Here is a 16,456-nt window from a genome sequence, read left to right as displayed (position 1 = left end):
GATGCAACCAACCACTGCAGAGTGGAGAGACATCCGCCCACATCGCTGTCAGCTCAACATCTTCTCCCCTTTCCAGAAGAGTCAGGCTGATGGCTCCAATATCATGCAAAACCATAATAAGGACACAAGCCTCCTCTTTGCCCATCAAAAATACCGAACCTTTTGAAATAAAAAGTTGGTAACTTTTGCTCTTTGCACTGGAGATAGGGACAGTGGGCAATGAGATGTCCTGTCTCATGGCAGAAAAAGAATTCACAGCTGGGAGGAGGAACGGGATTTAGGTGTGATAAAAGCTTCTTCTACTTCTTCCACCTAACTTTGCCCATAACAAATAATTAAATTAAAAATCTCCCTGTAAACTTTTTGACCACTTCTGGCATTGCTGCTTATTCATCTCCTGCAAGCGCAGTTTTGACCACTTGTATTTTGCATCAGCAATTTCAAACTTGAGCTCAAATGGATGGATATCAACTGATTTGGCTTCCTGCGGGTGATCCTCTTCTCACAATAAAATTCTAAAGTTCAAATTGTTTTGTCAAAGTGGAAAAGATCCGGTGTGATTTAAAGGTGCAAAATGACTGGAGGCAGTCAGAATGGAAATTCCACAGAGTTAAAAATAGCAGGAGTACTCACAGCAGTACAACATGTACAGTATATACAGTACAATGTAAACAAAGAGACCACCTTAAAGGGAAACTGAACATATTTAAATCAGGTAGTTTTTGCTTTCTATGAGCTGACTCAGAATATTTTGATCACACCTCATACACATACCTGTTTTTCAAACATTGTCAATGGAAGTTAAAAAAATTTAAATTTATTTAATTACTTCCTGTTTAATTTAAATTCACACACCAGCTTGAATAGTGTTTGTTGTATTCCTTGTATGTTCTTTTTATTTTACCTTTCTCTGACTTCCAAGCTTCTCATCTATAATCTTTGGAGTATTTTTGGATTTTGCCTTTCCCTAGCTTTGCTGAAGTTATTTTCTTGTTTGCTTTTACTTGGATGTCTACTTTTGGATTTAAGATTTGGATTTGGGGGTTTTATTGTGTTCCATGTGTGCTCTGTGTTTGGAACCTCCATCCATGGAATCCCCAAACTGTATAAATGTATAAACTATATCATTTATCGTACACTTGCACAAATTTAGGCTAACAGGCTAACCTGCTGGGTAAAAAAAAACCCCTCATGTATTTTCAGAAATTTTAGATTCCATCAGCATAGGCTTGTTTAAGCAAAAAATGTTGGGAAAAAATTATTTCTGTAAAATGTTAACATTTATAATTTCATACATGACACTTGAGAGCAGCATTGTGCCCTTGTGGATTACAAAACTGTCACGACCTGCGGGATCGGCAAGGCGCGGATCAGCATCTCTCCCCTCCTAGTTCCCCTTCTCTTCTCCCTCTCCCCCTCTCTCCCCTGTTTTGCCGGGGCGGAACTCATTGCGGGTTCACACCCTCGGTCCACGCCTTCCCGGATTGTGCACACCTGGGCCTCATCAGACCAGCTGGTATATTAGAGGGAGGAGATCAGCTGTTCGACGCTGGATTGTTGTGAAGGCTCTTGTCAGTACACACCTAGCTCAAGTTTCCCGTGTGTCATGGTCTGGGTGGGTACCTGCAGGCCTCCACAGTGGCTCCTCCTCTTCGGGCGGAGAATGGTTGCTCCTCCCTGGCTGACCACCTGTGGGCAATTATTCCAGCAGCATATTAGACCTGCGCTCTCAACCATTCCTCGCCTGAGTATCTGCAATCCCATGTCAGTCTAGTGGAGTGTGTTTATCTCTGTCCAAAACCCATGTGACGTTCTACCTGCTCTTCTTGTTTCCAGAGGTAGCTCCTGGAGTGGAGGTCTCGCCTCCCTCATTCCTTTAAGTTACCTCGGGTTTTTCTGCGCGCCACTAGTGTGGTGGCGTAGTTTTGTTTTTGTTTTGTTTACTTATGGGTGAAATCAATCCTTTGTTCACTTGCCGTCTCGTTTCCGGTTTGGTTCCTGCGCTTGTGTCCATCTCAGTTACTTCGTGCCGCCGGGCCGTGACAGTATACTCAGGCCAGTTGTATGGACACAGCGGACCCAACCCGTGTAGCGATTAGTAAGCAGGGGGCTATCATCGGTAGTCACGAACAGACGCTGCAGTATCTGTTAGCCCAGGTGCGCACGATCACAGACGTGCAGGCTACAATGCAGTCCGACATTCAGGCCCTTCATTCTCCGGCGGAGTCGGACTCCGCCGCCGGTAGCTCGGCTCAGGCCGCCCCGATGGCACCTGCACCTCAGCCCGTGGCTGATTCCGAGCCCCAGCGCGCTCAGCTGTTCCGTGACGCAGCTTCCCCGGAGCCGGAGGCGTACGCAGGCGACCCGGGGGCCTGTAGCGGTTTTCTTTTGCAGTGCGAGCTGGCGTTCGGGCGTTCGCCCCGCTCATTCATTGCAGACACAGTTCGAATTTCGTACATCATTGGTAAACTGCGCGATCGAGCCCTGAATTGGGCCGAGGCCTACCTGAGCGCACACCCGTTGCCGTCTTGTAGCTATGATGCCTTTCTTGGCGAGTTCAAGAGGACGTTCGCTCACCCCGTCTCGGTAGACAGCGCGGTTCGGCGGCTGTTGAATCTCCGTCAGGGCCGCCGTAGCATCGCGGATTATTTGATAGATTTCCGCACTGCCGCAGCGGCAGTTGGCTGGCCAGATAAGGCCCTTCAGGGAGTCTATTCGCAGTCGCTGAACGAGGACATGAAGGATCAGCTAGCGTCCCGAGACGAACCGGGTACTTTCGAGGAGTTAGCCTCGCTCACGCTTCGCGTTGACAACAGACTGCGGGAGCGGGAGAAGAACTCCATTACCCGTCGGCCAGTGCGGCGTGCGTCCCCGGTTTTCGTTCCCCCGTCGCCGCTTCCGGTTCTGCCTCCGGCCGCAGTCGCCGCGGAGAGGACCGAGACAGAGCCGGAACCCATGCAGCTCGGGCGGTCCCGATTATCCCCGCAAGAGTGGGAGAGGCGTCGTCGCGCACGCTCGTGTTTCTATTGTGGCTGCGCGGGGCATTTCATTTCCACCTGTCCCGAGAAGGGAAACGGGAACGCCCGCCGGTAAGTCCGGGGATACGGGTGGGCGGTACTAATATTGACTCTAAGCCCCGTTTTTTGTTGCCGGTTACGCTCTTGCTCGGCACCGCGACCCACACGTTTCAGGCATTAGTCGATTCAGGCGCGGAGCAGAGCCTTATCGATAAGGAGTTAGCCAAACGGTTAAATATTCCCCTTTATGAGTTGGAGTCTAGCATCCCAGTTAAAGCACTAGACAACCAGGTTTTCTCACACATCACTCACCGGACCGCACCTGTCACTATAGTCACCTCAGGAAACCATAGAGAGAGACTCCCCTTCTTAGCTTTCCACTCCCCCAGTGCAGCCATTATCCTCGGTTTCACCTGGCTAAAGCTACATAACCCTCATCTGGACTGGGCAGGGCAGAAAGTTATGAGTTGGAGCCCGTTTTGCCATGCCAATTGCCTTGTCTCAGCCCCGCCGTCTGTCCATGGCAAGCCCGCACGTGAGGAAAGCAGCAATGTGGACCTTTCTGCTGTGCCTTTGGCATATCACGACTTACTGGAGGTGTTTAACAAGGACAAAGCTCAGGCACTACCCCCGCACAGACCGTACGATTGCGCCATAGACTTGTTACCGGGCTCCACCCTACCCTCAAGCCGCCTCTACAACCTGACACGCCCTGAGAAGACAGCCATGGAGAAATACGTCAGGGAGTCCCTGGCGGCGGGCCTCATCAGACCCTCCTCTTCTCCTGTGGGGGCCGGATTCTTCTTTGTCGGTAAGAAGGACGGCTCACTCCGTCCCTGTATTGATTTTAGGAGGCTAAACGACATAACAATAAAGAACAAATACCCCTTGCCACTGATCAGTTCTGCCTTTGAGCCGCTCCATGGTTCTACTATTTTCACAAAATTAGACCTCAGAAATGCATACCACCTCGTCAGAATCAGGGACGGCGATGAGTGGAAGACCGCTTTTAACACTCACGTAGGGCACTTTGAATATCTCGTGATGCCCTTCGGCCTCACTAACGCCCCAGCGGTTTTCCAAAACCTGGTAAACGACGTACTGCGAGATTTCCTAGACCGCTTCGTCTTCGTTTATCTCGACAACATCCTGATTTTCTCTAAGAACCTGGAGGAGCACCAAACGCATGTCCGGGCTGTGTTACAGCGGTTGCTGGAGAATAAGCTGTACGTCAAGGCGGAGAAATGCGAATTCCACTCCCCTTCTGTCTCGTTCCTGGGCTACATTCTTGCGGGGGGGCAGGTGAAGACTGATCCAGCGAAAATTAAGGCAGTCGTGCAATGGCCCGTTCCAACGTCCCGGAGGCTTCTGCAACGCTTCTTGGGCTTCGCGAATTTTTACCGCCGCTTCGTCAGAAACTATAGTCTGATAGCGGCACCGCTGACCCGCCTAACGTCCCCTAAGCTCCCTTTCGTCTGGAGCCCGGAAGCAGGAGCTGCTTTCTCCAAGTTAAAGGCGCTGTTTACCTCGGCGCCGGTTTTGGTTCACCCCAACCCCGAGGCGCCGTTTGTGGTTGAGGTGGATGCGTCTGACATTGGGGTGGGGGCGGTGTTGTCACAGCGCTGTGGCGCGGCGTCCAAGCTTCACCCGTGCGCCTTTTTTTCCCGTCGCTTATCGCCCGCCGAGAGGAATTACGACGTGGGTGATAGGGAACTGCTAGCCGTGAAACTGGCGTTAGAGGAGTGGCGGCACTACCTCGAAGGGGCGGAGCACCCATTCATAGTGTGGACTGACCACAAAAACCTGACTTACCTCCGCACAGCCAAGAGACTGAATTCACGCCAGGCTCGCTGGTCCATGTTTTTCAGTAGATTCAACTTCTCTATCTCTTACCGCCCAGGGTCCCGCAACGTGAAACCGGACGCCCTTTCCCGGCAGTTTGACACCGCAGGGGCGTCACCCGACGCACCCACCATCCTCCCTGCCAGCGTCAAGGTGGGGGCCCTCACGTGGGAGGTGGAGGAGGACATCCGCCGGGCACTGGAGACCGAGCCGGACCCTGGCACAGGGCCCCCAAACCGCCGCTTTGTCCCACGAACAGCCCGCTCCAAAGTGATCGACTGGGTCCACAAGGGGCGGTTTTCCTGCCATCCAGGAGGCGCGCGGACGAGTGCGCTCATCAAAAGGTATTTCTGGTGGGGGACAATTGATAAAGATGTCAAAGAGTATGTGGCCGCCTGCTCCATTTGTGCTAGGGGTAAATCCAACACGCAGCGCCCTGCTGGGCTGTTGCAGCCCCTCTGTGTTCCACGGCGCCCTTGGTCGCACATTTCTTTGGATTTTGTTACTGGCCTGCTGGTGTCTTCTGGTAAAACCACCATCCTCACTGTGGTTGACAGGTTTTCCAAAGCAGCCCACTTCATTGCGCTCGATAAACTCCCCACATCCACTGAGACTGCTAATCTACTAGTTGAACATGTGTTTAGGTTACACGGGATACCCACGGAGATCGTCTCTGACAGAGGACCGCAGTTCACGTCACAGGTCTGGAGGGCGTTCTGCACTTCCTTGGGAGCAAAACCGTGTTTGAGCTCGTGACACCATCTACAGACCAATGGCCAGACAGAACATGTTAACCAGGAATTGGAGGCCACCCTCCGCTGCGTCACTGCCTCCAACCCTGCTTCCTGGTCTTCGTTATTGCCATGGGCGGAGTATGCTCACAACTCCCACACTTCGTCGGCGACAGGTCTCTCACCCTTTGAGGCCTCACTCGGCTACCAGCCGCCCCTTTTCCCGGAGCGGGAGACCGAGCTTGAGGTCCCCTCCATCCAGCATCATCTACAACGCTGTCGACGAGTGTGGACACGCACCCGCCAGGCCTTGTGTCAGTCTGTCGCCCGTCAGCGCCACTACGCGGACCGCCGTCGCAGGGCGGCCCCTACTTACGCCCAGGGACAGAAAGTGTGGCTTTCGGCGAGGGACATCCCCCTCAGAACGGACTCCCGTAAGCTGGCCCCGCGCTACATCGGTCCTTTTGAAGTGGAACGGGTGATTGGCCGCACCGCAGTCAGGCTGAGGTTGCCCTCCACGTTACGGATCCACCCGACCTTCCACGTTTCCCAAGTCAAGCCGGTTGTCATGAGTCCGCTGTGCCCGCCCGCTGAGGCCCCACCGCCTGCACGGCTCATCGACGGGCATCCTGCCTTCACGGTCCGCCGCATCCTGGCTGTTCGCCGGCGGGGGAGGGGCAGACAGTTTCTGGTTGACTGGGAGGGGTATGGGCCGGAGGAGCGGTCCTGGGTTCCCAGGTCCCTGATTTTGGACCCCGCCTTGCTTTCGGACTTCTACAGGGGCCGGTCGCCGGGTGGCGACCCTTGAGGGGGGGGTGGTGTCATGGTCTGGGTGGGTACCTGCAGGCCTCCACAGTGGCTCCTCCTCTTCGGGCGGAGAATGGTTGCTCCTCCCTGGCTGACCACCTGTGGGCAATTATTCCAGCAGCATATTAGACCTGCGCTCTCAACCATTCCTCGCCTGAGTATCTGCAATCCCATGTCAGTCTAGTGGAGTGTGTTTATCTCTGTCCAAAACCCGTGTGACGTTCTACCTGCTCTTCTTGTTTCCAGAGGTAGCTCCTGGAGTGGAGGTCTCGCCTCCCTCATTCCTGCTGTCCTGGACCTGGGCCACCTGCTGCTGACACGACGTGGCCAACTGGGCCACTACACACCTGCCTGCCTCCCCACGTCACGACCACGTCCGGGCCATCTGCCCTCTCTGTCTCCTCCACCTGAGACCAAGTAAGACAACTCAGTTCAAACTGTGGAGGATTGCTGTTTATCTGCTGGACCACGTTGACTGTGCTCTCCTCTCATTACAGTGCCCCGGCCACTACCTAGCTCAGCTCCCTCTGCCTCTGTTGCTCTGCAGCATCCTAGGGTTGTCAAGGCCATTTAAGTTACCTCGGGTTTTTCTGCGCGCCACTAGTGTGGTGGCGTAGTTTTGTTTTTGTTTTGTTTACTTATGGGTGAAATAAATCCTTTGTTCACTTGCCGTCTCGTTTCCGGTTTGGTTCCTGTGCTTGTGTCCATCTCAGTTACTTCGTGCCGCCGGGCCGTGACACCGTGCCTCTGTCTCAGAGACTTAACGTGTTCCTTTGTTCCTAGATTCCCCGGACCCGTCCCCGTGTTTCCTTGTGTGAAGTGTGGAAGGAGTGGCAGGTCGCTAGCGGAGAGGAGAGAGGCTGTTCTGAGCGCGTGTGATTTCCCCGTTTTCCCTGGACCCCTGCCCCTCACGTCTTGTATATAGCACTAACCCCGCACTGTCTGTACATACACCTGGTGAAGTTCTGTAATAAACTATCTCTGTTTGAACGCTACCCGGGAGTCCTGCGAGTGGATCCTCTAAGCAACCCGTGACAAAAACAAACTACAACTGCTGTAAAGGCAGCGTAGTTGCAGTTCTGTGATAATATTACAGTCAGTATTAATGTTCTTCTGAATAAATGGACCATCAGTCATCAGAGTTTCTTTAACCTTTTATGAGGTTTGTTTGTAATGAAACTTGAAAAGATAAAACATGGAGTTGTGTACAGGATGTGTTCTTGGCAGGATATTAATTGTAAAGCAAAAGCACTGATATTTCAATCGTGGCTCAAGAGTTGGGAGTTCGCCTTGTAATCGGAAGATTGCTGGTTCGAGCCCCGGCTTGGACAGTCTCGGTCGTTGTGTCCTTGGGCAAGACACTTCACATGTTGCCTACTGGTGGTCCGGCAGCCTCGCCTCTGTCAGTGCGCCCCAGGGCAGCTGTGGCTACAATGTAGCTTGCCATCACCAGTGTGTGAATGGGTGGATGACTGAATGTGTAAAGTGCTTTGGGGTCCTTAGGGACTAGTAAAGCGCTATACAAATACAGGCCATTTACCATTTATTCAGAAGCCAAATACCACCCCTTGCCTTACAGTTTACACATTTTAAGTCTATAACATAGAGCATAATATTTGAACTTGATATTTTGGTGAGAACATTTTGGGAAACATGCTGAATTCTTTCTTCCAAGCAGGTTAAACCTATTCACCTGTTTTTGTTTTTTCTGCAAAGGTACAGAAGAGGAAAGATAAGTAGCAGTCCCCAGTATTTCATGTAATTAATACAACTAAGTTGATTTAAAAGTTTTACACAGCAACAATCAAGTTTGTTTCAGTTTGCTAATTACCTACTGATAATCAAAGTAGTGCCTACTGTTGTACAGACAGAAAAAAGCCAGTCACAATAAGATGCTGGAACACTAAACCAAGAATTTATCTGATGTTGTAGATATTAACTAAAAGGACTAACACGAAATTATTTTCACCCAATGACAAAGACAGACAAAATGCAGATCACTGTTATAGTTTATAGTGTTTGCTGAAAGACCACGTGACACTGGTTAGCCTACAAGTACTTTTAGAAAGAAAATGCATTTTTGTTCACTGGTGATATGTTATCAGTATCATTAAGACTATGCTGATGACCTTTTACATACAAAAATATTCAATAAGAACTGGTTTTAATCCATCATTCACTAAAACTATTGTCATTTCATCTCATAACTGATGGAGTTATGAGATTCCTCTCCTGAAAATTTAGGTCTAAGTAAAATAGCCAGTCTTTAAGTCATGGCTGTACTTGCCTATACATATTTATGTTAAAGTCTGTTATGAAGTATTGATCATCATTGATCACATGCCTGGTACTTTCAGTCTTTAGTAATACATTCTAGTTAAGCTGGTTTTACAAACCCAAGTATTTATTTTCATCCAGAACAGTCTGCTGTATTTAAAGGACTACAGCTCATATTAGCTGATGCTCTCTTACAAACGCTTTTAACTAGTGATTTATCATTTTGCAATGCTCAAACCATTACGCAAGTCTCTTCTCTCACTAGGTGTATCAACGGATGGCTGCCGGGTTTGTGGAGGAAACAGGTGGTTCTTTATGCTTGACTGCTGAGACTGACTGATGCTGTCTTGCTGATGTTTTTGAGCACTGTGCTCTTTGTCATCATCATCATCATCAACATGGGCCATGTTGCTGTCAATGTCTGAATCCAAATCACTGCCCTTAAGTGTGGGACAGCCACCAGAGTACTCGATCTCCTCAGCACACGGAGGCTCATCGTCTTCAAAACAGCTGCATGAAAGAAGAAAGAATTGCTATGTTAAGTCTTGTTCACCAAAAACACCAAAGTAAGTTTTATGTAAAACACACTGTGTAAACACACAGCTTGCTTGCTTGCAGCAGTGGCATCAGGTGTGTTTTGCATCAGCAGCTGTTCATCACCTCTTGCCATAAATACCTGAATTCCACTTGAACTACCCTGGTTTAAGCACTGAGTCCTCCCTGCTGCCAACCCTGTTAGCCTAGCATTAACCTTTTGCTAATAAACTTTTCTAAACTTCCTTATTTAATCTCTGGATTCCATAGCCATTGCATGTGGATATTTACTGGAAAACCCACATGTGATAAGCCGCCCTAGAACGGTAGCTTACTTGTGAGACTTGTGGTCCAGCATGTTGTGGTCCAGGTCAATATGGTTGATGAGTTTCCTGCTGTATAGAATCCTTGTGTCTTTGGTTACAGACAACAGACTGTGGCAGAACTTCATCCCCATTTCCTGGTGCTCCTGGGTTCCTGTCTGCAGCCCCTGTAACAACACACACAGGCACACACACAGACACACTCCCCTCCTGAGCCAAGTTAAGTATATTATACTGGCTGAAAATCTGTGCACACTGTCCAATGAGAGACATTTGTTAGGAACACGCTACTGGATTTTTGACAAACCCAATCCAAATAAAAGCTAGGATGCTGTGTAAAATGGAAACAAAAACAGATCTGCAAATCTCATAAAAGCATATTTTATCCACAATAGAGCATATAGAATATCTTAAATGCTTAAACTGAGACATTTTACTATTTAATTAAAAATACTAATCTTTTTTTTTTTTATTTGGTGGCCCAACATGACTCAAAAGTGCCCTTTTGAGGCACAGCAGGAGGAACATTTTACATCAAATTGGAACAACTGACAAGATGTCAGTAACATAATAGGGCATAAAAAGAGCATCTTAGTCAGGCAAAGTTTCTCTGAAGCAAAGCTTATGCAAAAGTTCAATAAGGAAGATCTGTAATCACTCATCTCCCTGCTATCCTGGGTTTTCAGCTACTAGCTATTCTTTACTTTACATTCGTTTTATCATGCTGCCAAACTCAATTCTCACATCACTGCTCTAGCCCAGTCATCTTTTGCCCACCTTTTCCAAGAAAATCAGCTTCGTCTATGCACATTTTTATATCTCAGTGCTCTTCTGTGGATGTGTGGGGTGGGTGCTGTCCCATCACTGGTGGGATTCTGTTCTGCTACGATGGGTTATTTGAGTCTAATCACCAAATAGTTTAAGAGAATTCTACAACTTGCATATCTGGAAAGGCTCCAGAAGATTAGCAACAGATGCTTTTTCGGGGAAGTCCTTGCATGACTCAGCAAGACAATGCTAAACCTTATACTGTGACAACAGCATTGCTCACTAACAGCAGATGACCTGGACTAGCCTGCCTGCAGTCCAGACTGGCTTTATCCATTTAAAAACATTTGAAGCATCATATAATAAAAATAAAAAATCATCTATCAGACAAGAATGGGGCATCCAAAAGTCCAGTAGCTGCTCTCCTCAGTTTATAGACTTTTATGGCCTGTTGTTAAAAGAAGACATCGTGCTACCCGGTGCTAAACATGCTAAACATCTCAATCTTTGGGAAATGACCATATTTATGAAATTTGCATATCATTACATTCTGTTTTGATTTAGATTTATAACTGCATAGGCTAAATGGTCCAGCTCAAAAGGAACTTGTGTTCAAAAAAACAAAAACATCAAGAACAAAACAAAGTTGCATACAAGTGTGAACCTTCATATCAGTATTGCAATCCAATGACAGTGCTCCCATAAAGACCTGTCAATTAATATGTGCATCCAGCCTTTACATTATTGCTATCTTGCGGCCGCAGTCAGCTATTGTCCCTGAAAACTTATTTCAATCTCATAACAAAGTCTAGTTCTCTCTCTCTGAGGGTGTGTCCATTACCCATTAACAATTACTGGAGCTGGGCAAGCTGAGAGATCAGCAGCTTGTTTCTAGTGGTTTGCACAGTCGCATTGTGAATAAACCCCTTGTCTGTGTTGGTATACTGAGAGGAAAACAGCATGCGAAGGAAAGAGCCACTGGTTTTCTTTGGCTGCTCTGAGATCTGTTACGACCTGGGCTTTGTAGAGAAATACACCTAGCATTAGCAAGTAGATGAGATTCAGTGATTCATCATTGCAACAGATTTTCCTTCTGCTAACCACCCTTGTTCAACATGTGTCATGTAGAGAAGATGGTGTTTGGTGGTGTGACAATAAAAAAGAGGGGCTGGCAGTTCTGACCATGTCTGGTCTAATAAATCAGGCAAGTTGAGCAGAGACACAAAGTATTCTGTGCAGGCTGACAGCAAAACATTTTACCCACTGAGGTATTATTGGCACAGCATGGTCAGGATCTCCTTATCAACACCAACCCTGCCACTCTGGAGCTCTACAGAGCTACAGTTATAAAACTGCTTTAAACTGGTCACATAGTTACTCCCTGTACACATGGCACAAAATGAACGGTAAATAGTGCCAAAGTGCACAGTAGCATTCAGTAATTCTATTAGAGTACCCTAATTCACCCAATCTCTCTCTCTCGCACACACACACCTTGTATATTCCCTGGTTGCAGCCATTGTAAGTATTCTCCAAAGTATAACTTCTCAGAACTCCCATTTCCCTCCAGACAACCACTCTGGCTGTAGCAGAGCGAGACTTCTCTACCTGACAGGTTAAAATCAGAATTAAGGGTAGGTAAGAGAATATGGCCCATATAAGAAAAATAATGAATATAACTATTCACACATTAACAAATATAAACACTACATGACAATAACAGTGATAGTGGTGTTGATGAGGTATGATACATGAAGATGGCTGAGATAATGCTTTATTTAACCTGCTGTTCCAGGCAGAGATATTTATTTTATACAACTGACAGTGTTAACAATAAAGAAGTTAACAGTGACAACAAGTACAATTTTGCTTACAATACTGAGAAGGATAACAATATGAATTAATTAGTAGCTGTATTTAGTTGTACTGACAACTACACTGTGGATTTATTATATGCAGTGATTTTCAAAATGAGAATTATTATTAGTATTGTAACTTTTACCAAAAAGTTGCAGCTGTTGAAAGAAAAGGTCGGTGCGATACGATCCAAGGTCTTTGGAATGGTCTAGAAAAGTGATGAGAATGATAAAGACAGCGAGAGAGAGAGAGAGAGAGAGAGAGAGAGAGAGAGAGAGAGAGAGAGAGAGAGAGAGAGAGAGAGGAACAAAACATTTTCTCTGGTTTCTCTGGTTTCTCTGGTTTCAGAATTTGAAATACTGCTGCTGGTGAACGAGTAGAACAAAAACAGAAACCCCTATGGCCTGCTTGGCTTTGTGTGTGTGCTTTTCTTACCCTATATCCAGGATCCTCTTTCAATCCTACAGTGTTAACTGCAGAGCCAGACTGCCAGAGAGTCTCCTTAATGCTGCAGCCATACAGGAACACATTCTTTTTTCGAGAGTGGCCATGGTAGTCACAGAAAACCTAGTAAATATGAAGAAAGAAAGAGCTTATGCATTTGGACAATAAAATATTGTGATTTGTGATTTTTCTAAAACCAAACAGTGCATTTTAAATCAAACAATTAATGTGTGATTAAAGTACAGACTTGTGGTTTTAATTTAACGGGTTCAACAAAAGTTTTCACTGTTTAGATATTACAGCCATTTTTATAAAGAGGCTCTAAAGCAATTTAATTTCATGACTTCAAGTTTAGGTGAGGTCTGTTTGCTAATTATTACATAATAAATTAAGCAGATGACAGATCTGGAGCTGAAATTGATTCCAAGTGTCAGTTTGGCTTGTGGTAGCTTGAAGTGTAAACAAAAAGAGACACGAGTGGAATTAATGAATTTCCAACTTGTGGTCTTTATTATCAACAACCCTCTAAAAGTAACTGGCCCAGGTATTTGGAATAATCCAAGTCTGGGGTTAGCATAACCAAATGAAAAACAAAATATCCACATAAACCAACATCAAACCAAAATAAAAAGAAGAAATAAACAAGCAAGCTTTGATAAGCTCTTCATAAGACTTCCTGTTCTTTGTTTTTTTTAACACATGCTCCAAAGCCTTGCTACGGCATCACTACCTAATACTTAAACAACAAATTCAGAATTTACAAGACAAGAACTGAAAGGCTGCGAATACTTACGTACATTTTTTTTTTGTATGGTACATTTTACAACACATTTTTGATTTGAATTTTTAATAAAGCTGTGAATAATTTTTGGATGTAATGTATGTAGATTAACTAATGTGTGAAAGTGTGTTAAACATGCAGGACAGATATTTAGCAAAACCAAAGAGCTTAACATTTCAAAAAGAAAACATTACATAACAGCATGTGTGTCTCACCACTGGAGTCCGTCCTATAATGTTAAGGTAGTAGAGAAAGCCTTTGGTGTGGTAGATGGTTGGACTCAGAAGAGGGTCTGGTTTACTCCACTGACGATTCAGATCTTTGCTGTTCAGGTCACAGCGATTTCTGAGGAGACAGACAACAAAAAAACAAATACTTGCACTGTAATTCATTTGTGAGGGGTAAATCTGTGATGTATACCAAATACTGTAACGTTACTTGTTGTTTGGCTGAATAATAGTGTCCTTCAGTAGCAAAGTACTGTTTGTTGTTGAGAGGTGGGACAGAGAGAGATGGATGTTGAAAAAGTGTTTGCCCCTTTTCTGATTTCCTATTTTTAACTAATTTAAATATTAGACCAAATAACACAAGTAAACACAAAATGAAGTTTCTAAATGAAGATGTTTATGATGGGGGGGGGGGGGGGGGGGGGGGGGGGGGGGGGGGGGGATCTTCATGGCCCTGTGTGAAAAGTGATTGCCCCTAAACTTAATAGCTGGTTGGGCCGCCCTTGGAGGCAACAACTGCAATCAAGCGTTTGCAATATCTGAAAAAAAGTCTTTTTGGAAGTCAGAAATAAGTCTGAAACTTAAAGGGTGTACCTTTAAGATAATTAGTCTTAAAGGTACACCCTGTTTATGTATCTTTAGTAAACCATACAGACTTGGTGCATCTTCCCTTGGGTATAGCCTGTGGTATGAGGTTCCGTCAGTAGTATTTTCTTGTTCTGACTGCTTCAGACAATCTATCACCCTCTTCCTGTAACCACTTCCTGGGTCTCGTTTCAAGTATTTTTTTCACTGAACAGTGACAAAATGTTCTAATGACAGTCTTTCTGGTTTAGCAAAACCATTTATCTGTATGATCAAGACATCAAGACGCTCTGCCAGGCTTCTTGGGAAACTCAGGAAACTGTTGGGATACTTTGCAGTTTGCTTTGGATCATTATTCATCTGCACTGTGAAGCTTTGTCCCATCAGTGCTGCAGCATTAATCTGAATGTGAGCAGAGTGCAGTCCTGTAGACTCTTCATCCTGCTGCTTCTATCAGCAGTCAATGAACACCAGTGCCGAGGCTGACTGGCAATCATACATACCCATCCCATAACATTGCTTCTACCATGTTTGACAGATGATGTGATGTTTTAGATTATTAACTGTTTCTCTCCTCCTCCTCACCTTCTGGCACAAGTTCATCTGGGGTTCTGCTGTTCAGAAGGTTTTTTTTTTTTCGTATTTAATTTCATAAATGCATCCCTTGATTGCAGACTTCGTAGGCTGACTGTGATTTGGTTAAGTAAAGGTTAAGTAAAGACGTTATTATTTCTGATAGATTTTTTTTTTTTTTTACCTCCTTCACTCCTTGCTTCATTTCTTTGGTCCTCATTTTGAAATGTGTTTTGAGTCTCTGAAAATTAAAGTTTTTGTATAGAAATTGATATATTTCTTGAACAGTTAATGCCATACTTTTCTTAAATCCTTTGAATTAAAGCTGAAAGTACGTGCTTTTCAATTGCATCAGAACTGTTTGTACACCACCACAGTGGATTTCAGAGGTAAAATTATGAGAATGTTTAAACTGTCAGTAACTCATAAAGCACAAAAATAACAAAAATTATATCAACAGTGAATGTTATTGTAATATTGTAGGAGTTACATTAGCATATGCTACCTGCAGCATTTCATTATTAAGAAGCCTAGCGTAAGTGCAGCCAAGGGCATTGTTTCCTTACATGTTTCAAGTAAAGTAAAAGTGTATATTATATAATTTTTTAACCATTCCAACAATGTTCCTGCTCCTCACTCACGTGCCATTGATGACTCCATCTGGGTTGAGCATGGGAATGACCTTAAAGACGAAGGCCTCCCTGAGACTCTGGGCCACCAGGTCATTGCTGCACAGAAACTCCAAAGTGCCCTTCATCACCCAGCTGGCATTGGACTCACCAGGATGCACACGGCTGGTCAGTACAATATAGGGGCGATTACCTAGGAAAATTATTATCACACAATCATCAGTTTGCCTAATGATATAACATATTGAACAAGGAAGTTAGTTTCTAGAGATCAAGCATCTTCCCCTGGGTGTAGCCTGTATGAGGTCTGGCCAATAGCACTGTCTTGTTCTTTCTGCTTCTGGCAATCTATCACCCTCTTTCTGTAACCACTTACTGGGTCTCGTTTCAAGCATTTTTGTAAAGTACAACGTATTAAAGCAGATTAGAAAAATGCTATGTAACAAGGCATGTTAATGGCTCACATCTAAAACCAACTAATAATGTCTATCAGGATAACATAGTTATCCAGATCAGATTTTTAATTTAACAAAATTTTTAGCTTTAGTCAAAGATGGTGAGACCCAGAAGCCGATTACAACTGCTGTGGAACAGTCGTAATTAACATACAGTTAACAAGCTGAGTGCCTGTGACTTTAATGTGAAAGATCTACAAAGAGCAAGCAAACAGATCTGTGAAGTAAACAGTACAACTGGTGCTTCTATTTTGCTTTTCTCTAAAGTACTCAAAGTATTTTTTTTTTCCTCCAAGAAGGAATTAGAGTCTGGAGGTGAGAGCAAGGGCTATAACTGGTAAAGTGAGAAAGGTGGCTGATATGATGGAGTGAAGGTGGAGTCCAACTGTTGGTTGGAAGACAGGAAGAGAAATGGAGTAGTGGTAGGGGTGGGTTTTGATTATCGATTTTCCGATTAAAATCGATTCTAGCTTGAATTAGGCGATATCGATTCATTAAAATCCTGAATCGCTTTTTAAATATAAATGTGTTTTGCCCGAAATACCAGAATCTCAGGTTAAACCTCACAAAATTTCGACAACCACCAAACAGCTAAAACAGTAAATG

The 16,456-nt window shown here is 45.4% G+C and overlaps 1 protein-coding gene across 1 annotated transcript in view; it reads right to left on the bottom strand.

Moving 5' to 3' along the window:
* Positions 1 to 8,892: 8,892 nt before the first annotated feature.
* Positions 8,893 to 16,456, bottom strand: part of LOC134631769 (cytosolic carboxypeptidase 4) — a 67,163-nt gene continuing 59,599 nt past the window's right edge. Inside the window, 7 exon segments of the mRNA XM_063480321.1 lie at positions 8,893 to 9,184; positions 9,544 to 9,698; positions 11,794 to 11,907; positions 12,302 to 12,364; positions 12,592 to 12,723; positions 13,597 to 13,726; positions 15,408 to 15,588. Of these exon segments, the coding sequence (XP_063336391.1) occupies positions 8,893 to 9,184; positions 9,544 to 9,698; positions 11,794 to 11,907; positions 12,302 to 12,364; positions 12,592 to 12,723; positions 13,597 to 13,726; positions 15,408 to 15,588 (1,067 nt within the window).

Source organism: Pelmatolapia mariae, linkage group LG7 (assembly GCF_036321145.2).
Source record: "Pelmatolapia mariae isolate MD_Pm_ZW linkage group LG7, Pm_UMD_F_2, whole genome shotgun sequence".
Taxonomy (NCBI): Eukaryota; Metazoa; Chordata; class Actinopteri; order Cichliformes; family Cichlidae; genus Pelmatolapia; species Pelmatolapia mariae.
The sequence above is the reverse complement of the archived record's forward strand: the minus strand, read 5'-3'. Positions and strand labels throughout refer to the sequence as shown.